Source organism: Pan paniscus, chromosome 1, assembly GCF_029289425.2.
Source record: "Pan paniscus chromosome 1, NHGRI_mPanPan1-v2.0_pri, whole genome shotgun sequence".
Taxonomy (NCBI): domain Eukaryota; kingdom Metazoa; phylum Chordata; class Mammalia; order Primates; family Hominidae; genus Pan; species Pan paniscus.
In genome coordinates, this window is record NC_073249.2 from 4,709,275 (window position 1) to 4,735,847 (window position 26,573).

General features: G+C 37.1%; 1 protein-coding gene across 1 annotated transcript in view; it reads left to right on the forward strand.

Annotated features, from left to right (window-relative positions):
* Positions 1 to 21,067, forward strand: part of ADSS2 (adenylosuccinate synthase 2) — a 43,045-nt gene extending 21,978 nt beyond the window's left edge. Inside the window, exons 5-13 of the mRNA XM_003807994.5 lie at positions 5,183 to 5,249; positions 5,512 to 5,619; positions 6,652 to 6,733; positions 9,247 to 9,373; positions 10,629 to 10,783; positions 11,791 to 11,915; positions 13,465 to 13,562; positions 18,117 to 18,266; positions 19,919 to 21,067. Of these exons, the coding sequence (XP_003808042.1) occupies positions 5,183 to 5,249; positions 5,512 to 5,619; positions 6,652 to 6,733; positions 9,247 to 9,373; positions 10,629 to 10,783; positions 11,791 to 11,915; positions 13,465 to 13,562; positions 18,117 to 18,266; positions 19,919 to 19,971 (965 nt within the window). The 3' untranslated portion in view covers positions 19,972 to 21,067. The remainder of the gene's footprint in view (positions 1 to 5,182; positions 5,250 to 5,511; positions 5,620 to 6,651; positions 6,734 to 9,246; positions 9,374 to 10,628; positions 10,784 to 11,790; positions 11,916 to 13,464; positions 13,563 to 18,116; positions 18,267 to 19,918) is intronic.
* The last annotated feature ends 5,506 nt before the right edge of the window (positions 21,068 to 26,573 follow it).

Sequence of the window (26,573 nt, forward strand, 5' to 3'; positions counted from 1 at the left end):
GGAGTAAATAGTATCATTAAAAAATCAAATAACTAATTGGAAAATTGTCTGAGAATCGTTGCTGTGAAACCACTTCGATCTTTGCTTTAGAGACTCCCCCTGTCACCATGGCACTGAACGGACAGTTTATAAACTCCATTGTAATTTAAGGCATTAGAATTCTCATTTCAGAACTGAATACAGGATCTGGCATATAGATGCTTCAGAATGTTCATTTATTTCCAAGGATTTAAAAAATTTTCCATAATATGAGATTCTGTATAAAAGTGTGCTGGGTGATATGGAGCGTAGTACAATGGAAAAAACTATAGGCTTTGAAATGGAGGGATCTGGATCGAAATCTTGATTATGGATCCTCTGGCAAGTGATTTCCTTTCCGGTTATTAGTTCCCCAGTCAGTAAAACACCTTACACAGGTTGTGTCCACAAAGGAAAGAATTTTGTTTATTTTATTCATATATGTATACACCCAACAGCTAACTTAAGTGCTGTACTTGGTCAAGATGTACTGTTTTTTATCCTGACAAATACTGCTCTGTAGTTTTCTTTAGTTTTGTTGTCTGTTCTTCAGTTTTAGTGCCTTCTATTTTTCTGAAAGAGTTATGTGTGAGGTTGGTAGTATTTCTTCTTTAAATGTTTTATAGAAAATCTTTGTGAGGAAGTTTTTATGAATTGCATGAATGTTACGAATTTTATTTCTTTAATAGATATCGGGGTATTCAGATTTTTCTGTTTCTTGTGTCAGTTTTAGATATTTATGTTTTCTAAAGAAATGTGTTCATCTAACTTCTGAAATTATTGGTAACTTTTTTAGTCTTCAGTAATGTCCGTCTTTTATTCCTGGTATCCATTTTATTGATTTTGTGGGTTTTTGATTTTTTTTCCCCAAAAAATAACCATTTTCTCTATTTTCTGTTTCACTGGGTTCAGCTCTTTCTCTTCTTTCTACTTTCTTTGGTTTAAATTTGCTCGTTTTTGTAGTTCCTTTAGAAGCTTGGATCATGAACTCTCAACCAACTGACCTCCCTCCCTCCCTCTCTCCCTCCCTCCCTTCGTTCCTTTCTTCCTTCCTTCTTTGCTTCCTCTTTCTTTTCTAATGTAAGCATTTAAAATTACATGTGTTCCTCTGACACATGTAATTATGTTAGCTATATTCCACAAATATTATTTTTACAATCATTTCCATTCAGTTCAAAATAACATAATTTCTATTTTAACTTATAAGTTGAGTATGATGTTCATGTTTCCAAATATTGGAAGATTTTCATGATTTCGCTCTATTATTTATAATTTAATTTTATTGTGAGCAGAGAATATGTATGATCCTAATCTTAGTTTGTTGAGACTTCTTTTATGGCTCAGGATGTGGTCTGTTTTGGATAATGTCTTCATGCACTTAGAAAGAATATGTGCTCTGCTCTTGTTGAGTAGAGTGTTCTTTAAATGCCAATTAAATCAAATTGTTTGATACTGTTGTTCAAATCCTATATCCCAACTGATTTTCTATGTGTGTATTCTATCAGTTACTCAGAGGAGTGCTGAACCTCCAACAGTAATTGTGGATTTGTCTATTTCTCTTTTCAAGTCAGTCAGTTTTTGCTTCATGCACATTGAAGCTCTGTTAGGTACATGTATGTTTACAATTCTGATTTTGATGCATTGAACCTTTCCTCATTATGAAATATCCTCTTTGGTATTAACAACCATAGCTTTTTATGATCAACAGGTTTCCCTGGTACTGTTAGTAGGAAAGTTTTGATGCTGTATATACTAATTAGTTACATTTCAGAAGCTAAATTTGTATTATGTGATTTAAAAGTATCTAATAAGCTATGATTGTTAATACCACAATATCCTTTTTATGGTAATATTCCTTATTCTGATATCTACTTTGATATTAATATAGCCACTGGAGTTGCCTTAAGATTACTGTTTGCATGGTGTATCGCTTTCCATCCTCTAATAATCCTTAGTGTATCTGTGTCTTTAGATTTATAATGTATTTCTTATAGACAAAATGTAGGTGGGTCTTGCATTTTATTCATTGTGACAATTTCATCGTTTAATTGGAATGTTTAGACTAGTTACTTTTACTATAGTTATCACTATGGTTGGATTTATGTCTGCCCTTCGTTTTCTTTTTATTTGTTCTTTTCCTGCTTTCTTTTCGATTGAACATTTTTAATATTATCTCCACTGTTAACTTACTAGCTATACCTCTTGTTTTATGAATTTATGAATTTTGGTAGTTGCTCTAGGGGCTATAATATGCATCTTTTACGCTACTTGAGTTACCTTCAAATATTTCACTTAGAAGGTTTAAACAGTTGATTTTTTTAAGGAAACTTAAAAATTATTAAGTTGCTGGCCAGTTCTTTACATTAGTATACTAATGCAAGGACCTATTGCATTAACCTTTTGCCCTGTTCACTGAATCTCATAACTCAGTTTGTACTATAAGAGATGCTTATTCAGGGAAAATGGCCTGAGAAGTGGTTGAGACACTTAAAATTTAAATATGAAATCCAGATTTGTTAGGTGGCTGTTCTTTTATTTAATATCTACGTATTAAATGCCTACTGTGTCAGGTATGGTGCTGAGCACTAAGGATTCAGCAGTAGAAAAAACCAAAAGCATCCCTTAATGGAGCATATCATGTATTAGTGAAAACAAATCATATCAATAGAAATATGTAATCGATGTAGCATGGCATATAGTGCTCAGTTCTGAGGAGAAATAGTAACTCAGAGAAAGGAGCTAGGCAATGGCAGGCAGTTTGGAGGAGGAGGTAGGGGCCTACAATTGTATATAATGTGGCCAGGGAGGTTTCACTGAAAAGTGACAGTTGAGTAAAGACCTCAGGGAGATGTGAGAAAGCAAGCAAAGTGGCTATTACATGTACCAAGTCTCACACCAAGCATAGTATAACATTAATCATATTAATAAAACTTAACTATAATAGTAAATTAAAAATTTAAAAATGCTGTTAATAAACTTAGCTAAAGGTGCACAGTTATGATGGTTTTTTTGTTTGCAGTATCTAGGCTGTAGAAAGTGAAACAGATATTCCAAGGCTGTTCTTTCAAAACAGTAATAGTGGAGGCATTAATGCTCCATGCCATGGTGAAGTCTTATGAAAGTAATTATTCTGATTACAGTAATTGCTTCCTGGGGCCTAGAAAAACCAAGGAAAGCATTAGTTCTATGACAAGGTACTAAATTAATTTCTGAAAAATATGGTTCACCTGCTTTCCATCAACCATTTATTTGTGTGTTGTCAGTTGCTTTTTTAATTTCTTTGAGCATAGAAAACAAAACATTTACATTCAAATGTCTTTTTATTCAAAAGAAATGAGAATGGCGTACTGTAAGATCTCAATCTTGTCATAACTGATTTCAAAATCAGGGTTTAAACAGCCCGTAAGAACTATTCTGGCCTCTCAAGTAACTGAGAAAGACTATTGCTTGGGCAATAAAATGGGAACATGATGATAAACTAACCCTTATAGCTCAGAATTATTGTTTACATAAAGAGTATTTATTCTTTTTCATTGCTATATAGTATCCCCTTATATGACCATTTCACACTTTTAAAAATCCATTCATTCTACCATTGATGAAAATTTGAGTTGTTTCCAATATTGGGATATTACAAATACTATCAACCTGAGCATTCTTGTAGATAGATATCTTTTGGTGTGCAGTATACTGATATGGCTTTAAAGATGTTACTTTTATCTAACTGTGTGGCACTAAGACAGATACTGCTTACTAGATATTTTTAAATCACACATATTTAGCTTCTGAAATATAACTAATTAGTATGTACAGCATCAAAACTTTTCTACTAACACACCAGGGAAACCTTTGATCATAAAAAGATATGACTGTTAACCTTGCCAAGCACAGGGGGAGGACTGCCTTGATAGTTTTAGTAGTGTCTCAAAAGGAGGGAATTAGAGAAGAGTACATACATGGTTTTAGGGGCAGGGTTAATCAGAGGATGGGTTTAGATTGGGTTATCAGACTTTCCTAGCTTCACCATCTATAACTTCAATATCAGTCTTCTAATAGTTCTAAATAGTTCTTTTACAGATGCTACCACTAATCCCAAGAACCTTATATCAGTCTTTCTGTTAAACATCTACACATTTCAACTTAATTATTTGGAAACAGTGACATCATTAGCAAAAAGAAGCTATGGTTAAATATGCTAAAAATCAGTAAATTGTACATCTTAAATGGATGAATTTTGTGGTGTATAAATTATATTCCCATAAAGCTGTGTAAAAACAAAACAGAAAACAAGAAGCCTTGGTTAGAAGTTCAGAGACCAAAATTCTAGTTTTGCCTCTTCTATAAACCATCTACTTATTGAGTCAGTAAATATTTGAGGACATGTTTGCACCGGAAATCAACTAGTAGGCTGAACTGACATGATCCTAATACTCTCAGAGCATTGGCAGGGGAGAGAGGGAGTACAAGTTATGTGTAGGTGTAGAAAGAGGCAATATTTCATGCAGAAGTACATGCCTTGTAGCTGAGGGCTGCAAAGAATGCCAGTGTGACCAGAGGGCAGTGAGGGTGGCAGAGCATGGTATAAGATGAAAGTGTAGACTTAATTTTGTCTCTTTTTTTAGAGCAGTGGAAAGCCATGGAGTTTTAAGGGCAGGGGAGGTGTGAATGCCATATTTGTGTCTTGGAAAGATGGCTTTGGCTGCATGACAGCATTTGGATTAGAGATGTCTAAGAATGGAAAGAGGTACACACATTAGGAGACTGCAGTTTTGGTGAGAGGTGATGGAAGCTGGAGACTAGTGAGGAAAAGGGAGGTGTCAACATGAGCCCTAGATTCTTGGAGTCCAGAACTTGAAGAAAAAAGAGTATTTTTGTAAATTGACCTTTGTTAAATTTTAGGGCAAGATGTTTCAAAATTACCCTCTTAATGACTTATTTTTTAAAATAGTATAGACTGCAATAAATAAGAATGAAAGATCAGACATTTTCATATTAATGTACTAGTTGGTGTTATAAACTTCTATCATCACTTCTAAAAATGTGTTTAATTTATTATACTGAAATGAGGCTGAAGGGATTTATAACTTCAGTAATTTGAAATGCGGTGGATTTTGCTTTTGTGTATTATCTTTGTTTCAACAACTGTGGTTTTATTTCCCCTCAGTATTTGATTTTCATCAAGCAGCTGATGGTATCCAGGAACAACAGAGACAAGAACAAGCAGGAAAAAAGTATGTGTGGGTTTTTGTTTTTTTTTGGTACAGTTTAAGCATATGCAGACCTTTATATTTTAGTTCTAGACCAGAAGTTTAAGAAAAATAAGTATTAGAATATCCTGTTTTAGAGAAAATCAGTAGGATTATGAAAATATACTTAGCAAGAAATAACATAAACAGAAAATAGTCATATGTAACTTTATTCACTGCAATGATCTGACCAGGAGACCTACACCTTTCTTGACTGACTTAAAGCTTGTTTGGATTTGTTTTTAAGTTTGGGTACAACAAAAAAGGGCATTGGCCCAGTTTATTCGTCCAAAGCTGCTCGGAGTGGACTCAGGATGTGCGACCTTGTTTCTGACTTTGATGGCTTCTCTGAGAGGTAACTAACTTGTGTTTCAAAATGGAAGGAATGAATGCATTTTTTGATTTTTTTTAAAACCTAGGGTGCAAAATGATACAGTCGGTATTCTAGTTAAATAGTGGTGGTTGGCTTTTTTAGGTTTGAAATATTAAAGTTATTTTTATTACATTCTAATTCATCCTTGGTTACAGATTAACTTCATGAAAAATAACATGACGGTGATTTAATAGAATGTCCTAAGAAGACAAAGCCAGAGTTATATTTAAGAATTGAAATATGGAATGTTTTCCTGAGAAATAGAATGATTCCAGGGGCTGTGGCTGTCCTTGGGTGGTTACATTCTAAGGTCTTGATCCTTGCATTTTCAGGCCTGGAGACTCCTTATGTCCTCCCACCCAGAAATCGTTAGCTCTCAGATACTGGTGAATTATTGTATACCAAGCTCAACTTGAAATCAACAGATGCTACGTTAACACATGCTTTCTGTAGCCAGATCTCCTTGGGAAACCTAGTAGTCATCAAAAAGCTACTCAGTGACTCAATGATAGGGAGTTGGTTGTGTATAATAACAAGTGGCATCAAAGCTATAATGACATTGTATCCCCTTTCGATCAACCACTCAACATTTGTCTGCACTGGCAGTGCACCTTTACTGAAGAATATTAGATTGCTAATGTCTGCCTCTCTCTCTTTTAGAAGTATCATGTAAACTGCCCCCTTTTGTTGTTGTACAGTATAATACAGTTAATTCAGATTTAAGTCTTTTGTGTTTACAGATTTTAGTCATTCCATTTCTCTTCCCTCCCTACACACATATCACCTTAATTATATTGTTGCTATGCCTAAACTTGAGTAAAAAAAAATTTGAATGTCTTACTTATTCATATAGCTGATCTCCTTTATTAAATTTTATTTCTCAGAAGGTGACTTCAGTTTCAGGATTAATTTGCTGTTAAGATCATTTACCATCTGCAGAAACCATTTGAATGAAATGATATTTGAAATATTTTTCACAGAGTGGTAATGTCTTGATTTATCTGTGTTTCTCAGGTTTAAAGTTCTAGCTAACCAATACAAATCTATATACCCCACTTTGGAAATAGACATTGAAGGTGAATTACAAAAACTCAAGGTAATGCTTTCTGACCTCTTTAATGTTCTTTTTAATACTTGTTTGCCAAATTGGCATCTAGATCTTTTCATTCATGCAGGCTTTGGGTAAGAACTGGCAAAGGAAATTGTCTTGGACATGGTATGTTTGAGTGACTTTACATGATACGGCTTAGACAAAATATTGAGTAGGGAGCAGGAGGAGTACCTGAAGTAAAGGAGACAGAGTCCAGATCATATGTCTCATGTGCAGTGACAGGGAGTTTAGATCTTACCCTGGAGATAATGAAAAGCTACTAGGAAATTTTGAACAGAAAGGAGACTAGATTTGCATCATATAAAAATCACTTCTAACAATTGGAGGACAGATCAGCAAAGGCTGAGTGAGAACTTTTCAGGCTAACCAACCCATTTAGGAAGGATAACCCCATAGGGCCAGATTCTTTAGCACTGCACTCTTAAGAGACAAATAAGGTAATTGACCAAAGATTAGTCTTTTCTTGGCAACTAGTAGGTGTCAGTGGTGCTTACATTGGCCAGTAGTTGAAATTCCTGTCCTCTTCATTCTTTCACTTTTACGATTTTTGATGAACTTCAAACTGTTTCCTGTGAATCTGATTATTACTTCTTCTCATCTATAGATAAGTATCAATATCAGTTCCAGAACTAAGTAGGAATCTACAAACCTCATATGCCATTCTAGAATAAATGCAGACCTTAGGTCTGCCCATCCACTAAGTTCTAAAAAAATATGACCTACAAAGAACATTCTAAATGTTAGGTATTTGTATTTCAGTGCACTGATTATTGTGTAGAATAGACTGCCATTTTCTTTTTATTCAGCTATGCAATAAATATTTTATTTTATTTTATTTTTTGAGACAGGGTCTCGCTTTGTCACTCAGGCTGGAGTACAGTGGCATGAACACAGCTCACTGCAGCCTTGACTTTCTAGGCTCAAGGGAATCCTCCCTCCTCAGCCTCCCGAGTAGCTGGGACTATGGGCACACCACCACACCCTGCTAGGTTTTTTTTGGTAGAGATGGGTTTTCACCATGTTGCCCAGGCTGGTCTTGAACGCCTGAGCTAAAGCAGTCTGCCTGCCTTGGCCTCCCAAAGTGCTGGGGTTACAGGCATGAGCTACCATACCCAGTCTGTTATGCAACAAATATTTTAACTTTTTGACTAGCAACTTGGAAGTATTTACTTGCCAAACTATGAGTATGGCTTTTCAATTCCATTTTATATGTGTTCCATGTGAATGTAAAGTAGGTGAAGAATAATAAATAGAATTAGGTAAGAAGATTCTTATAGGTAATGTATGTTGAACCAGAATTTTAAGGAACAAAGAACGTGATGACTAGTGTGGTCATTTCAGGCATAAAAATAGGACTAAAACAGGAATAAGTCAGAAATTGAAGACTATAGCCCATGAGTGATCATACATTTATCAGTGGGTATTAACACACTCAGGTGGGTTCATGAGTAGATTCTGGAATTTCCATAATAGTCTACATATTTAAACATAGTTGAACCTAGGTTTCATGCAGTTATGCTATAGGCCTTAGGGGAAGCTCTTGGTTATTTTACATTTTTAATTGAGTTCTGAAGTTAAGCAGTAATACTAACAATTAAATGTTTTGAGAAATTTTTATAATGCCCATGTGTTACATAGTATTGGACATTATCTACTAGTAATAGTGTAGAGATAGACATGTTACAGTAATAGGATAAAATTTAAAAGAATAACAGTAATCAATCACTAATGGTTGCATACTTGGCAATGTAACTCGTGGCCCTCACCACATTTTGAGAATCACTGATGCAAGTTTCAAAATTCATGGTTGGCCAAACACAGTGGCTTACACCTGTAATTCAGCACTTTGGAGGCTGAGGTGGGAGGATCACTTGAGAACAGCCTGGGCAACCTGGGCGACTCACCTCCACCAAAAGAAAAAGAAAAAAATTTAGGTGGTCATGGTGGTAGTGCAGCTACCCAGGAGGCTGTGGTGGGAGGATCGCTTGAGCCTGGGAGGTCGAGGCTGCAAGTGAGCCATGTTCCCACCACTGTACTTCAGCCTGGGTGACAGAGCAAGGCTCTGTCTCAAAAAATGAAATACAATAAAAAATTTATGGTTTTGTGGATTATATTATAAATGCAGCTTTTCAAATACCTCACAAAATTTAAAAGCACATTGCAATATAGTCATTTATTTTTATTTTCCTGAAAGCTGGTTTATGAAGTATGACTACTTTGCTGGGAGGGTTTTATTTGCAGTGAGGTTAATATAGAACCTTTGAATTTCACTGTATCTCTAGTTTTTGTTGAGCTAATGCTCTTTTCTGTTCCTGGAAAATCAGCATGAGACATGAAAGCTAATCCAAATGTTACAATAGAGTGAGCACCGTCACCAGCCCTTTTCTACTTTGCGTTTGTCAGTTTTCATGTCATAAAGTCAGGTAATTTATTCTTGTTCTGATTATGTTAAACATTTATTAGTATACATGGAAATTGGTTTTTGTCTTTGTGTATAGGGTTATATGGAAAAGATTAAACCAATGGTGAGAGATGGAGTTTATTTTCTATATGAGGCCCTACATGGACCACCAAAGAAAATCTTGGTAGAAGGTGCAAATGCAGCACTATTAGATATTGATTTTGGTAAGTGAGATATGACTTATAGTTAAGGGAGCTTAACTGAGCCCTAAGTAGTTAAAATATAAATAATTAATGTTGGCATTAAGGAGTTTTAAAACAATGTTTTTAGCTTGTATATTCAGGAATGATGAAATTTGTCATCTTGTGGCACTCTTTTTAAAGGAATATTGCAGAACACACAATACATGTGTTACGTTCCCTATTTTATTAGAAAAATAAAATCATCATTTGAGTTCAGTAGGTCTGAGGTTCTGTAAATTGTGGTTTTCGTTGGTTTATGGTTCAAACCCTGGAACTATAAGATAAGATAAATTCTATGGAAGAATCTGCATCTTTAATTCAACCTTTTAAAAATGTGTACATTATTATTAAGCAAGATTTATAAAAGCCTATTTATATAAATTAACTCCCTGGGCATGAGACTCTGAATTCAGAGCATTTCCTTCATCTTCAAAAGGTTAATTAATGCTTAACTTCTTTTGTCAAACTACTGCCTCATTAGTTTGTTGACCGTTTCATTTAAACATGATTTCTCATGATTAGTCTGATTGTTCTCAGCTTTTACTGACATTTCATTGGCTTTTACTGACATTTCATTGGCTTTTGACTCCAAGTAAACTATTAAAGAAAGTGTATTTCTGTATGGTAGATATGTATTTTTGATACCATAGTATGTCTAGCCAGTCTGGAAAGAAAACAGAGTGTCTACTTGGTAGAGTGAATAGTTAAATATGAAGGAGATCTTTGGGGGTGAGAAAGTATGCCACTCTTTAATTAGCTCTTATAATTGGAGGGTTATTCCCTGAGTAGAGATTAAAAGCTGGGGAAATGTTGAATCCTACAAAATTCTTGTGTTGCCGTCACTCCAGGTTGCTACAACACTTTAAATATTCGTATGAGGGAGTCATATTTGTTTTACACTAACAGGAAACTATGAAAATAAGTAGATGAGTTTCAGCATTAAATTTCTTCCTAATCCATTAAGTGAGTAGCTGCTATAAAGAGCTGAGTCAGTAACTGTACATGCATTCAAGGAGCCTCTCTGTATAAGCACTTGCGTTAAAGCTCTGACCTCGTTTTTATGTCATTACAGCTAAAATGAATAAAAAGTAAAACACTGAGTCTTTGAGAGGGCAGTTACAGTTCAGATCTGTTAGATACCTATAATATACTCAAATGCAGAATTGTAACGGTAATTCTGTTTTAAAATGTGTTATTCGTGTGTCTACTATATTTTAATGTCTGTTTCTGTTTTTAGGGACTTACCCTTTTGTAACCTCTTCAAATTGTACTGTTGGAGGTGTTTGTACTGGTTTGGGTATGCCACCTCAAAATGTTGGAGAAGTGTATGGAGTTGTGAAAGCTTATACAACTAGAGTTGGTATTGGTGCCTTTCCTACAGAGCAAGACAATGTAAGCCTATTCTAAGTAAATAATCAAAATGTATTAAAAATTCATTCTTCTTTTTTTTCTTAATGAATTATTGTCTCCTGTGCCTTTCACTTAATTTGCAAGATTGGTCAGAACAACATTTTCTTAAATACATAATTTTGGCTGGACGTGGTGGCCCCTGTCTGTAATCCCAGCGCTTTGGGAGGCAGAGGCAGGCAGATCACTTGAGCCCAGGAGTTCAAGATCAGCTGGGGCAACATGGTGAAACCCTGTCGCTACAAAAAATACAAACATTAGCTGGGTGTGGTGGCATGCACCTGTAGTCCCAGCTACTGGGGAAGCTGAGTAGGAGGCTCACTTGAGCCCAGGAAGCAGATGTTGCAGTGAGCTGAGATGGCACCATGACACTCCAGCTGGCGCAACAGAGCGAGACTCTGTCTCAAAAGATAAAATAAAGTCAACAAAAATAAACAAAAACTATGTAATTATAATGATGCCAGAATATAAGAGATAATGAAATGATAGCTTTAAGCAGAAAGGGGCAAATCAAGGACTTCGGTAGATCATAGGAAAAACAAGTTGTAGGGAGTGACCTTAGCTTAGATATTTGAGCATGTTTTTGATCTTAGTTTTCTTCAGAAGGGCATTATGATATCAATGACTTATTAGATACGTTTGCCTTATGGTTTTCAGGAAAAGCATCAAACTGCAGCTCTTGGAAGAACTGGCTGGATTCGTCTATTTAATAAATACTGTTTTTTTCTTAATCTGTCAATCTAAATTTTAGGAAGTTATCTGTATAACATTGTAAAAAATATTAACATAAAAAAAGATAATAAATGAAGCATTCCAAATAATGCCTCCCTCAGATAAAATTCATCATCTCTGTGGAATTCTATCTTCAATTTAGTTATTACCTGAAAGATGTTTATCTCAAAGAGGCTTTGCTATGATCTCTAGCATGTATTATTCCACCAGATATATAGCACTGCTATTCTAATCCTAAAGTTCAATTTTCTGTTCTGTAGGAAATTGGAGAATTATTACAAACAAGGGGTAGAGAGTTTGGTGTAACTACTGGAAGGAAAAGAAGATGTGGCTGGTTGGACCTCGTTTTGCTCAAATATGCTCATATGATCAATGGATTTACTGCGTGAGTATTCTTCAGAAACATTTATTTCAGGAAATCATAGATGATTAATGGCCATAGGTTTAATTTTGTGGAGTACCTTAATAGGAAAATTTCACTCTTTAGACTCCATATTGAAATTGTAGTGCCAGGCAGAAGTAGACCAAGATATAGGGGGAAGGGTACACAAGGAGAGAGACCCCAAGTTATCCTCCTAGACATCCAAGGTTGTTGAAAAGAATCGTGATACTCTAAGTATAGAGGCAGGCAGAATAGGGTATGTAGGCAGATAGGTGGACAGATAGACAGGTGGGTAGCACAGACACCATGAGCATGTACAGCGGGGAGGCGATGTACCTAGTGATCCGCTCATGGGCTTAATGTCTGAGTTCCTGGATTCAGATCTCAGATCTGTGCATTATGCTTGTGTAGCTGAGCAAGTTAATCATCCTCTGCCTCTGTTTTATCCTCTCTGAAATCTATATAACAGCATTACCTACTTCATAGGGGTATTTTAAAAATTAGGTGAGAAACATAGTGAGAGCCTATAGCACACTGCCTGGCTAACTGAAAATGCTCAGGGAAAGCTAAGTTGTTATTAATACATATACATGAATAGGTAAATAAATGTATTCATATCTGCATTAGACTGAACTTCCAGTAAATAACAATAAAGTTAAAAATACAGTTTTTGGACGAGAATCCCAAATTTAGTTTGTTATCTAATTTCTGCAGATTTTCTCTTTAAAACCTGTTTTCCAGTCAGTTTGTCGGGAAATTTTGATGTATCATGAAGAGGTCCTTGATGTGGTTTTTCTCACTCTTTGACAATTTCTGACCAGAAGGGTAGAGGTGATGGTAACCAGAGTGAAGAATTGAGGGATGCTGGCATGTGTGTAAATGTACATGTATCTTAATCATCCATGTAGTGTAGTGAGTTCTGCTGTGTTCCACGGCCACAGTGCAACCTTAACTCCAGGCAGCCCTCCCACAAATACATGTTGTTTGTTCATCAATCATAAGAAAGCTGATCTGGGCATGGTGGCTCATGCGTATAATCCCAGCACTTTGGGAGGCCGAGAGGCAGGAGGATCACTTGAGGCTGGGAGTTCGAGACCAGCCTGGGCAACCTGGTGAGACCCTGTCTCTACAAAAGATACAAAACAATTAGCTGGGCCTGGTGGCACACGCCTGTAGTCCCAGGTACTCGGGAGGCTGAGGTGCAAGGATTGCTTGAGCCCGGGAGGTTGAGGCTGCAGTGAACCGTGTTTGTGCCACTACACTCCAGCCTGGGTGACAAAGCGAGACCCTGTCTCAAAACGATCAAAAAAGAAAGCTAAGCAAAATTCATCAGTGAAAATCTGTTACAATTACTAGCAAAGTAACTCAGTGTATATTGTCCTCTAGCGTCTTATGTGTGGCACGCTTTAAAATATAATCCTAACCAGTTTTCAGAATTGCTTTAGAACTTTAAGCTTTGCATGAATTTTTCTTTACTCCTGCATTAATCAAATTAGATATTAGAGGCTTTAAGAGTCTGCTCTTTTAACATTGCCTTTTCTTCCAAAATTAGGTTGGCACTTACCAAGTTGGATATTTTGGACATGTTTACGGAAATCAAAGTTGGAGTTGCTTACAAGTTAGATGGTGAAATCATACCTCATATCCCAGGTATTTTCTTTTAGGCAATATCTAAAGGATATTATAAGGTGAATGTATTAGAGCAGTTTCATAAAGCTCTTCCATATAATTTGTGATAGATAGCGACAGGTTTGATATGCCCTTTATGATTAGTGCAAATTTGCTCACTTATTATTAGTTATTTGGTTCATAGCTAATACTTATTTAGGTGTTGGGTCACAACAAGCATGTGCTCAAACTCAAAAGAAAAAACATGGACCTCTGAGCCCAGCCATACAGCTCTTGAGTCTCATCTTCCCTCCTTTGAAAGCAGTTTCCATGGAGATGTTTCTCCCTTCCTTGGGAAAGTATGCCACTCTTGAGAGTGAATAAGAAGAGGGGTAAGAAGAGCCCTTGTTAAGCTGGCTCTCAGTACATTAGCCCTCCCTATCCTTCAGGCCCCATGAATGACTTTCTCTGCCCTTTATTCTATAATAGTCATTTGATAAGGATTAGGAATATGCCAAATGAAGGAATATTGACTAGCTTAATAAAACTTGATGAGCCGGTAGGTTTTGTGACTACCTTATGACTTCTGTTTCTTAGGAATTAAGGTTAGCTCTAAGTTCTTAGAAATTAAATGCATATTATCTTTCCTTGTCTTACATGTATGTAAGTATAGAGGGAGTCTAGATATCTTATAAAAAAGTATCTACTGCCATTGTAGGACAATATTCACTTGGAAAACTGGCTGTTCCAGTATATGTTATGTCCTGGTTCTTAATTCTATTTACAAAGCTATTTCAAGAGTTATAACTTCAAACACCAAAAAGAATAGTCTAACCAAGTATAATGACATGTGGCAAGGTCTATCATCTATGGTAATGTACTCTAGAACATTACAGCAAATTCTTTTAATTAAAATATTAAAAACTAACAAAACACATAAAACTTGTCCATTTCATGTGTTTAATTTTAAAGCTGTTTTTGGTCAAGATCCCCCGGAACCACTCTTGAGATGGAGATTTGTATCCAAGAAGTGTAGTAGAGAATGCTTTCAGCAGTAGCACTTATGAAAGAAGCAGAGGGACTAGTTGAAATACAGTGCAGCCAATCCCATTGGGAGCCACAGAGCTAGGGTGGCCCTTTAGAGTTATACTAAATTGAGGCAAGTAGCCAGAGCTTTGTGCCTCCCAACAACTAGCCACGAAATAAGAGCTGTTCCTCAAGTGAGGTAGCTCCCTTTGGCCAAGAGCAGTTCCTGGAGAGGGACTGAGCTATGAATCAGCAACATGCAGTACTCCCCACCAGCAGCAGAGAGTGCTTAAAGAGGGTAAAATAAGTTGACAGCCTTCTGGGAATAGCTCCTGTAGGATTCTGGTTGTTGTCTTTCCTAGGGAAACTTATAAGAGGAAGGTTAGTGGAGTAAATTAGCCCCTACTGTGGCTATCACAGCAGGAAAGTAGAAGCAAAAGTCCCATTAAGCTTTAAGCTAAGGCTCCCCCTATCATGTTGGATTTCATGTGCCAAAGCCAGCAGGCAAGGAATGGAGTCACTGGAAGAGGTAAATGATTCTGATCAGCATCTCCAATATGCTTTTAAACCCACTGGTGAATTTTTATTTCTAGAATTTCCATTTAGCTCTCTTCTCTACTTCCTGTTTCTCTACTGAGATTCCCTATCTGTTCACTCAATAACAATGAAATTTGCTTTTATATTAGCTACTTTTTTTCTGTTAGTCTAACATTTAGACCATCTCGAGTTTCTCTTGACTATTCTTTTCCTTGGTTGTGGATCACTGTTTCTATGCCTAATGACTATTGATTGATAGTCATTGGTTGACTATTAGACATTGTGGATGATATATTAAAGAAACTCAGATTCTGTTATCTTCCTCTGAATAGTGTTGATCCTTGTTTTAGGGGACGATTGAATTATTCACTGATCATCTTGAACTTGTATAGTTTGGTTTTATGCTTTGTGTGTAGTTACGTGGAAAACCCAAGATGTTTTTCAAACTTTAAGCTGGTATGAGTCAGTCTCCAAATTTTGTCTCTTCTATAGATCTTGGCAGAGCTTGGTTTTTGGCTTCATTATGGGAGGTTTGTAATAGGTTTCACTCAAGGGCATGGCTTTTATTCTTAAAGAGCAGCCTTTCTGGTGGCTCTGCTGGATGCCAGGAGAGTTAAGGTATAATAATGAGATCTCTTCAATCCAGCAGTGCTGGAGCACCAGTGTACCCTGTCCCTTCCTTTTCAGCAGCACTACTGACTTCTAGAGTCTTTGTTCTACCCCCAACTGTGTAGCAGCTGAGGTCTGGTAAGCCTCTGATGGTCCTGCTCTTTACCTGTGGCGTCCTCCTGTAGCCTTGGGACTCTCACATGGACTTCTGGGGGGCCCTTCTCTCTACAGCTCCTGTCTGATGCCTGGCGCTGCTGATTCTAGCTGCTTCAGCTTTCCTGAAGTCAACTATCTACCTCCCCAGGTCAGTGGAGCTGCCATTCTCTGCTGACACCAGTGTTCTGAACTGTGGTCAGGAAATGGTCCCTAGGCAGAAAGTTGGGTGGCTTCTGGACTTGCTTGTGAGTTTTCTCTCCCAGGAGCCATGGCTTTGTGCCTGCCTGTCGTTCACTGCCTAGAAAGAGTTGTCATTTTGAGAGCTGGTTGGGAACTGTGTATTTTATGATGACTAGAAATGGAAGCCCCACTGATTCTCTTAATTCCTCCTACCATCTACAACAGCAGTTCCGGCATACATACTTAGTATGGTTCATTACTTTTTCTAAGCTTCCAAGAGCATTCCTAGCAGTATGTTTTCATCATCTCTGTGTCATGCATCATGAGAGGATAGTCCCATACCAATATAGTCTTACTCAACTTTGTTCTACCACCTGCTGCCCCCCTTGACCCAGCATCCTCAGGATCCAGTTCCATATACACTCTCTTGGTACCTACTGGCAAATGTTGTCTTGTTCCTGCAGATCTTTTAGAATACAGTCCCTTTCCTTCCTTAGTAGGCCCAGTGCTTCCTTAGCCAGGTTACACTGGGACCTGAACCTAGTTATTTACTGGCCAGGAGGGGGAAGGTGAAGGTGGATGTGAGATGGGCACATGCTGCCTTGCAAGACAGAGGCCTCTGCATCATCTTCAAGCAACAGGATGCCACAACCTTTAATAGGAAGTAATGGGACCTTTTGCAGACCCAGAGAGTTTGGAAAATCTAGGGATTCAGGATTTTCAAGTATGTCAACTCAGATGTCCCATTCAGTCTCAGGGCCCCACTTTTTCCCAAACAAAGCTCTGACTTTGCCATAGCAAACTTGCTGGATTGCAGAATTCAGCTTTTTCTGGAGCTTTGCAGTCTATATGATTGAATTCTCATCTTAATCATTGTCTTTTTCTGCTCTCTGCTATAGGAGATGGAATTTTGTCTAAGTTCTGCCAGACAGGTTTCATTATCTTTCTCCAGTTCGTGAATAGCGTTCAGCAAAAGCCATCCAGTTCTGTTGTTCCACCGTGCTCGAATCTCAGTGCCTCAGATAGAGGCTATCCATACTCTGTGTACCCCAGTGGCAGTCCTCATTGCCAGCCAGCCAGCTAGCCAGTGATTCTGCCTCTTGGTTCTCATTTTAGAGCTATCTTCCTCTAACCATTCCTGGTGCCAGCTATCTTAGATTGAGTTCCCTAGGAAACAGACTCCAATGTAGAGATTTGCACATAGGCGGGTTTGCTCATAAGTGCACTGAGCAACAACATCTGTGAGGGAGTGGGAGAAGCAGGATTAGGCAGAGGGAGAAATTGCACTGCAATATAGTTGCAAAAAAGCCTTCGCTGATCCCATAGGGAGCTCTGGAGCTAACATAGCCCTTGAAAGTTGTCCCAAATTAAGGTTAAGTGCCCAGGTTGTTTCTATTCCTACATTGACAAGTCAATGGATATGGGCTGCTGGGGGGCAGCAGCTCCCTTTGGTGGAGGGCGAGTGCTGCAGAGGCTCTGAACTGTGAGTGGTTCAGTAGGCAGAGCTCCCACAGCTCTCAGTCTTGAGAGAAATCTGGGCAGAGTACCATAGCATCCACTGTATTGACTCAAGTCAAAGAAACTTTTCTTTAGTACATGTTCAGTTTCCATTAGGGGATACAGAGAAAATAGGTAGAATAATGAAGAAAATTTCAAGTAGAACCATAGATTTCTCAGAAGACAGCAGGTATGCAGGCCTTCTTTCTGTGAAGTTGCTGTCATGCAGATCTACAATCCCTAATCAATAGAATGGAAATTCAATAAGCTTTAAAACTGGAAAGTTTTAAGTTTGGCACCCAGATTCATTTGGCAGCAAAACCAGTCTTGAACTAATGTTAGTATTACATAATCTTTATCCTCTTATAGCGAATGATCATATGTGTTGCTGCAGAAATATGTTTGATTATAGAATACTACTCCAGATGGTATTTGCACTGTTTTACCTTTCTACTACCTGAAGAATTCTAAATCCCAAAACATATGTGGCTCCAAAGATTTTGAAAAGAGATTTTGAACCTACAATATATCAAAAAGTTGTTTGACAGTAAACAGTGTGTGCCATGAATAAATGTCCTCTTTAACTTTTAGCAAACCAAGAAGTCTTAAATAAAGTTGAAGTTCAATATAAGACTCTCCCAGGATGGAACACAGACATATCAAATGCAAGGGCGTTTAAAGAACTACCTGTTAATGCACAAAACTATGTTCGATTTATTGAAGATGAGCTTCAAATTCCAGGTAAACATAAACACTTTGTGAATAACAGTTTTTTCTTTTCTCTCTCTCTCTTTTTTCTTTTTTTTTTTTTTTTTGAGACGGAGTCTCGCTCTGTCCCAGGCTGGAGTGCAGTGGCGGGATCTCGGCTCACTGCAACCTCTGCCTCCTGGGTTCAAGCTATTCTCCTACCTCAGCCTCCCGAGTAGCTGGGATTAGAGGTGCGCGCCACCACGCCTGGCTAATTTTTGTATTTTTAGTAAGAGACGGGGTTTCACCATGTTGGCCAGGCTGGTCTCTCCTGACCTCTTGGTCTGCCCACCTCAGCCTCCCAAAGTGCTGGGATTACAGGCATGAGCCAGCATGCCCGGCCAACTGTCTTTTCTTTTAACTTGCCTATGTGCCTTTGAAATAGAATAAAGGAAAGATCATTGTTACTTTACAGAGTGCACATGATTTGCATAAATGCCCAGGAAGATACAAAGTAATATTTTTATTCCTTAAAGTAAATACGATGCTCATCTTTAAACAGAAGATAATAGATTACTTCTCACCCTTTCTGACCCTGTCTTTAATTCTTAGTCTTTTTTTTATCCTGTGACATTGTCTCATTCACTTCTCCCTCTTAATAACAAATCCTCATGTATCTCTACCACCACAAAAAATGGTGTGTGTTTTTGGGGGGTTAAAAATGGTTTATGGTTTGTTTGGGTTAAATTACCCTTGAGATTTGGAGTTTCCTGAATATACACTGGGAAATAATTGGTATAGAAAATGGGAAATCTCACTAGAAAAAATGTAAGAAAAAAAATTTTAAAAATAGTTAAGCCTATTTATTAAAGAACAAATATAAGATGGCAAGGGAGTTAGGCATAACAACGTATGGCTGTATCTAGTTATGTGAAGTCATTCTTTTAACAGATGGCTTTTTCCTTGTATCGTTTTGTTGGCATTGATGGATATTTGAAAGATAAGAAAAAGTGAAGTGTGTGGGATGTGTCCTCCGTGTAAAATCTCTTTTGCCTTGTGCTTCGTTTCCAGCATGATTCTTGTTTTCCAAATTACTAGTTGCCCCTCCCAGCATGATGTCAAATTTAGTAAGCATATTTGCTTACTGCTCTTGGTCAGCATTTTCTTGAAATATAAACAGCAGTGAGTCTAACAAAAATCTGTAAAATACCACGAAGGTTGATCCTAACAGTACCTTATGGAAGCTGGCAATTCTGCAAATAATCTGAAACCATGTGATGCAGATGATTCGATTTCCATAGACTCCTGTAGTGGGCAGTTTCTGAGGCTGTGCAAGTTAAAATCATATTCTCATCTAGATGTTGAAGATGCTTATCTTGGCCTGTTATCAGGAACTTGATCACCAACTTTCTGTAGGTCTCTGCTGGTGTTGGTCAATATTTTACTATCCTAAGTCATTAGGAAAGTGAAAATACTGCACAGTTAAAAAGGGAACAGTAAGGCATACTGTCCTGTGCTGGGTCTTATTTGTACATCCTGTTTAGAAATCGGCACAGTCTGCTAACAGAATAGAGAACAGCAAAAAGGCACATAGGGAAAAGTTATGGTGATACTGAGAAAAGTAGGGGACTACCTGTTTTTTAATCCCAACGAGTGAACGTTAGAGATGAATTGATTCAATTCCTTTTCTCTTTGTATTCTCCTAGTTAAGTGGATTGGTGTTGGTAAATCCAGAGAATCTATGATTCAACTCTTTTAATGATTGCCAGTAATGCAAGAAACATCCCCCTCCTTGAGAGGGAGGGGAAAAGACTTTCTTAAATATTTCATTTATGACCTGCAAATTCAAGAATAAAGACATTGAAGTAAGTTTGAAGCCCTACAGTTGTTTCCAGTCTTTTCAGATGGATGCCTACTGTGGAGATTAACTTTGGCATATTCCAGTGTCAGCTTTCTTTAGCTGGAATTGCCAAATCATTTGTTGCTCCTGCTGCTCTCATGGTGCCACGTTTTTTTTTTCCAATGTTTAGTAATAGTATAATCCATGTTGTTTGATATCAAAAGTAGAATTACTTTTAATGTAGTTTTTCTTCATTATTGTCATTGCGTGTTCTTAAGTTTTACCCCTATTAGATGGTGAGAACAATTAATGCAGTTTTGCACAAATATTTTTACATTCTGATCATTCAGTTCTGTCATTGTAATCTTTGTTGTTAGAAACAAATGATGAAAACATAGGGGTTCTGTAAACTTTTGTAATGCTATGAATTCTGTTTAAATTTTGGGCTGTTTATTTTCTGCTGAGACCATGCAAAATTGAGCTTTGGTGGGGCTGGGAGGGGGTTATGTATTCATGGGACCTTTAATTTGTACAGAACACAGAACTTATTTCTGTCAGTTATTTAATACATTGAACATTTAGTGAAATGTTCAAAGAGAAAAGATGTTTCCCAAAACAACAATCTTTATGTTAAAAATAGTCATTAAAAGATCTGTTGTAATATATGGTGGATATTTTTCTTTAATTTCAAACATTACCTCTGAAATGTGTATCTTTTCTTTTTTATCTTACCATTAATTTTAAATCTAGTGGATTGGTTTTCAACATTGTGCCTGCCGATATGCCTACAGAATCATCTGTAAGTGTCAAAATGAACCCACGTTGTTAGCCATAATTTTGATTATGCCTTTATTTCTCCTTTCTTGAAAAAAAAGGTGTTATTTTGACAATTAGGCATAACATTGTTTTGTAGATTATCTTTTAATGAACTATTTTAAATGTTAAATTAGGTGCCACTTAAATTTATTTTATTACACCATGAATAGCTGATTAAAAGAACCAAATATTTCTAGTATGCTTTGCGTATTGTGTTTTTGTTCTACTAAGAGAGGTTAGTAATAGTATATAGGAAGGAGCTTTATCTCTGTAGTGTAATACTTAGTTCAAGAAAAATTCTAAAATAGGAGCAGTATCGTTAGACTCAATCAGTATAAAGAACAATACAGATTATCCTACAAGCCAGTTACTGATAGTAATGACTTACATGTAAAAATAATTTATAATGAATATATAATTTCTGTTTAATAGAGAACGACTGGGCTTTTAAAGTCTGCATTCTTATCTTGGTTGCAAGTATTGCACTGTTAAAATGTATTTTTAGTAATGGTTCAGAGACAGATACAAAGAACTCATTCTCCTTTTCAAGTATATGTGTTAGACTCTTCCTAGGTATTGGGTATGCAGTGGTGACAGGAGCACAGTCTTCCTGAAACTTACTGTAGTGGGGGACAGCATGGTAACCAAATAGAGATTTATAAACAGTAGTTACATGCTGCAGTAGAAAAGTACAAGGTCTGATGAATGAGAATCTAGTCTTAATTTAGCAGGGGTTGGAGAAGGCCATTAATGGAAATAATGTCTAAACAGACCAAGCAGATGCGTACAGAGCAGACAGAGGGACATGTACTGTACAAAGGCCCAGAGGCTGGAAAGAATTTGGAAAGTTGGAGCAACTAAACAAAATGAGTGAGGGGCTGATGAGATTGATTAGCTTAGCAGTAAATTCAAGGAGTAAAATCATGGGGGGTTTTTTTGTGTTTTCTTCTTTTTATTTTTTTTTTTGAGGCAGAGTCTCGCTCTGTCACCCAGGCTGGAGTGCAGTGGTGTGATCTCAGCTCACTGCAACCTCCGCCTCCCGGGTTCAATCAATTCTCCTGCCTCAGACTCCTGAGTAGTTGGGATTGCAGGCATATGCCACCATGCCTTTATTTTATAGGCATGAGCCACCATACCTAGCCAAAACCCATGTTTTACATGAAAGAAGAAGATTATAATATAATACAAGACATACAGTAGTTCCCCCCTTATCCATGAGAGATATGTTCAGAGACCCCCAGTGGATGCCTAAAACTGTGGGTAGTAGTACCAAATCATATATATACTGTTTTTTCCAATACATACCTGTGATAAAGTGTAATTTATAAATGAGGCATAGTAAGAGATTAATAACATAATAAAGTAGAACAATTATAACAATATACTGTAATAAAAATTATGTGAATGTGTCTCTCTCTCAAAATATCCTCTATTGTACTGTATTTCCCCTTCTTGTGATCATGGGAGATGCTACAGTGCCTCCGTGATGAGATGCAGTGAGGTGATGTAGGCATTGTGATGTGCCGATGGGCTACTGTTGACCGTCTGTGTAATGGCTTGGTGTCACTCATTTCAAGGGATTCCTTGCTGAAGTCTTTGCATAGGCTCAATGCTTTCTGGAGTGACACATTGCCGTTAATATTAAGATGTTTTCTGTTGGTATCTTCCACCCATAAATGGAATGCCTTTTCCATCTTAACTAAGCACTTGTCATGCACCGTGGCCACAGCTTTTGCAGTTTGAGGTGTGACAGCAAAACTAGCGTGAATTTCTTCTTCCTCCTTCAAAATTTCACAGATTTGTTCTTACTGTAAATCTTAGCAACATCAGCATATGATTTGTCTTTATTTCCTTCGGTAGAACTTTCACCTTTTCACTTGAAATGAGTACTTTACAGCTTCCCTTTGGCACACCTGAATTGCCAGCATCACTACTCTTGTGCTTTGGGGCCACTCTTTAGTAAAATAAGGGTTCCTTGGACACAACCACTGAGATACCAGGCAGTCGGTCTGATAACCACTCGATCTGATAACTGAGACAGCTACTAAGTGACTAACAGGCAGGTACTGCAGACAGTGTGGAGACACAGGACAAAGGGATGATTGACATTCTGGGCAGGACAGAGAAGGATGGCCTGGTGTCTCATTATGGTACTGAGAGCTGCTTGCAATTTGAAACTCATAAATTATTTTTGGAATTTTCAATGTAATATTTTTGGGGCAGGTTTGGCCTCCGGTAACTAAAACCAACGAAAATGAAACCACAGATGGGGGAGAGACTACTGTATTACGCTTAAGAAGGCCCTGATGGGAGCACAGGAAAATTGCTAAAACTGTATGCTCTAAATTTCAAAACTCAGTAGATGGAAACTGCGTGGCAGAACAAGACACTGAAATGGGAAGAGGGCCTATTTAGTACATATTTTTAATATACTAATTAATGAATATAGTTGAATAGGGATGCAAGAATATCTGAGGCATTTTTGAGAAAGTATTATGTTGAGAGAGGAGTCTTTGTCCCGCCAGATGTTAGAACATTACACAGCTACTGTAATAAAAATATATAGCATTGCTATGAGAAAGAACAAATACATACGAGAAATGGAATAGACATTCCAGAAATAGATGCAAGCATATTTGGGAACTTAACACAGGCTTATCTAATCTTAGGGAAAGCCGCCTTCATAAAAACAGCAAACTCAGGAACCTAAGGAAAAAATGTTCGGATTGAACTGAGTTTATGTATATATAAATACTATATATATATATAAAATATATATATAGTATTATGAACAAAGTTTTTTTTAAAGCCTGAGAAAACAAACTTGGGAAAAAATATTTCAGCGCATATCCCTAATGTACAAAGAGCGAATAAAATGACAAGTAATAGAAAAATGGACAAAAATTAATATATATCAAGCAATCCACAGAAAAAGAAATATCAGTGGCCCAAAACATGGAAAGTATCCACCTCCACCTTTCCCTATAGATAAAAATATATAATTTAACAATGAGAAACCACTTCTCATCTCGGATTGGTAAATATGAAAAGATCAGTGCTATCAAGAATGTGGAGAAATAGATACTTTCACAAACTGCTGGTTACAGTGTGAATTACTACAATCTGTAGGGGAAGCAATCTGGCAATATCTGTTAAAATTTGTATTTGCAAATCCTTTGACCCACCAGCAATCACATTACAAAAAGAAAAAAGAAGGCCGGGCATGGTTGCTCACACCTGTAATCCCAGCACTTGGGAGGCTGAGACAGATGGGTGGATCACCTGGGGTCAGGAGTTCGATACCAGCCTGGCCAACATGGTGAAACCCCATCTGTACTAAAAATACAAAAATTAGCTGGGTATGGTGGCAGGCATCTGTAATCCCAGCTACTTGGGAGGCTGAGGCAGGAGAATCACTTGAACCTGGGGGCAGAGGTTGCAGTGAGCTGAGATCATGCCACCGTACTTCAGCCTGGGGTGACAGAGTGAGACTATCTCAGAAAAAAAAAAAATACATTTTTAAAAAAGAAAAAGGCAGCCCTATTTCATATGTAATTGAAAACAATGTGAAGGTCTGTTAATAGCATAAGATGGTATTCTATGAACTGGAAGAGAGGAGGGAATAAAATATAAAACTGTGTATATTTGTTGGTCTAAACCAAGGACAGAATATGCAAGGGTGTATATCAAATGGTTAACATTGGTCACTAGGAGAGAACTTGAAGTTTTCTTTAAATATTTTTGTACTGTTTATATTTTTAAGAGCATATAGTTTTTTAAAATTATTTTTAAGAAATGAGTTATAGGCTGGGTGCGGTGGCTCACGCCTGTAATCCCAGCACTTTGGGAGGCCGAGGCAGGTGGATCACAAGGTCAGGAGGTGGAGACCATCCTGTCTAAACGGTGAAACCCCCGTCTCTACTAAAAATACAAAAAATTAGCCGGGCATGGTGGCAGTCACCTGTAGCCCCAGCTACTCCGGGCGGGGCTGAGGCAGGAGAATGGCATGAACCCAGGAGGCGGAGCTTGCAGTGAGCCGAGATTGTGCCACTGCACTCCAGCCTGGGCGACAGAGTGAGACTCCGTCTCAAAAAAAAATTAAAGAAAGAAATGAGTTATAGCAGTTATTGAGAATAAATTGCTGTTTCAAATGTACCTGAGAACTGACTACATTCCGTGATTAATAGTTTTAGGAATCCACAGTGTAAATCATGGTCAGTATACTTTTGGGGAAGGATAATTGAGATGTTGACATTAGACATCATTTTACAGGCCTGGTCTTTAGAAACCATATGAACATCCACACTGACACAAATACCGATATTATAAATGAAAGAATATGCTATCATTAGATACCAGAGTCATATACTGTACAAGCTAAAAGATTGCCTGTTTGGAAAATGCTTCCAGAATTTAGGGAAAGAAGAGATTATTGGCTTTGTAACTTGTTGCTCACTGCTTTTTTCTCTTAAGGTTGAAAAGTAATTTTGCTTGGAAACACCAACAACCATTAGCCTAGATGTTTTTGTAGAATAGCATCCATCTTTCTAGAATCTACCTGAGAAGAAAAGATCTGGGTGACCTTTATACACAGCATCCATCAGTCTTCTTTCACCTTTCTTAGACTTTTTTCTGGCTTTGTCATTTTATTTTTTATCAAAGTGATACATGCATATAATTTTTATTTAAACAACTTTATTGAAGTATGATTTATACACTGTAACATTTGTCTATTTTAAGGATACAATTCAGTGACATAGTGAATTTACAGAATTATGCAACTGTCACTACTGTGTAATTTTAGAACATTTCCATCACACCCTAAAGATTCCTCCTGCCCATTTGTAGTCACTCCCATTCCCACACCCAACCTCACAAGTCTACTTTTTGTCTCAATAGAGTTGCCTTTCTTGGACATTTCACATAAATGAAATCACAATATTTAATCTTTTTGCATCTGGCTGGTTTTTTAAATATCTTTTGAGACAATACCATGTGCTTCATTCCTTTTTAATGCTGAATAATATTCTATTATATGGATATACCACATTTTCTTCATTCATCTGTTCATAGACACTTGAGTTATTTTCAGGGTTTTTTTTATATTGTGATAGTACTGCTGTGAGCATTTGCATTTAAGTCTTTGTGTGGACATAGGTTTTTGTTTCTCTTAGGTAGATACCTAGGAATGGAATCTCTGGGTCAGATCATACATTTATGTTTAATGTTTAAAAGAAATTTCCAAAGTGACTACATCACTTTACATTCCCCCCAACAATGTATAAGGATTTCCATTTCTTCACATCCTCATCAATACTTGTCATTGTGTATCTTTTGATTATAACCTTTCTAGTGGGTATGAACCGTTGGTTTCTTGTTTTAATTTGTGTTTCCCTAATATGACTAATGATGTTTGAGCATTTTTTTATGTCTATTTATATATCCTTGGTGATGTTGATTCAAATATTTTGCCCGTTTTTAAATTGGTTGTTTTAATTATATAAGAAGTCATTATACATTCTGGATACAGATTCTGTATTAGACATAATTTGCAAATTTTTTTTCTAGTCTGTGGCTTGCCATTTCATTGTCTTGGTGATGTTTTTTGAAGTGCAAAAGTTTTAAATTTTGGTCAAATCCAACTTATCAGTTTTTCCTTACCTAGGTTGTTTTTGGTGTCACATTTAAGGAATCTGCCAATCCAA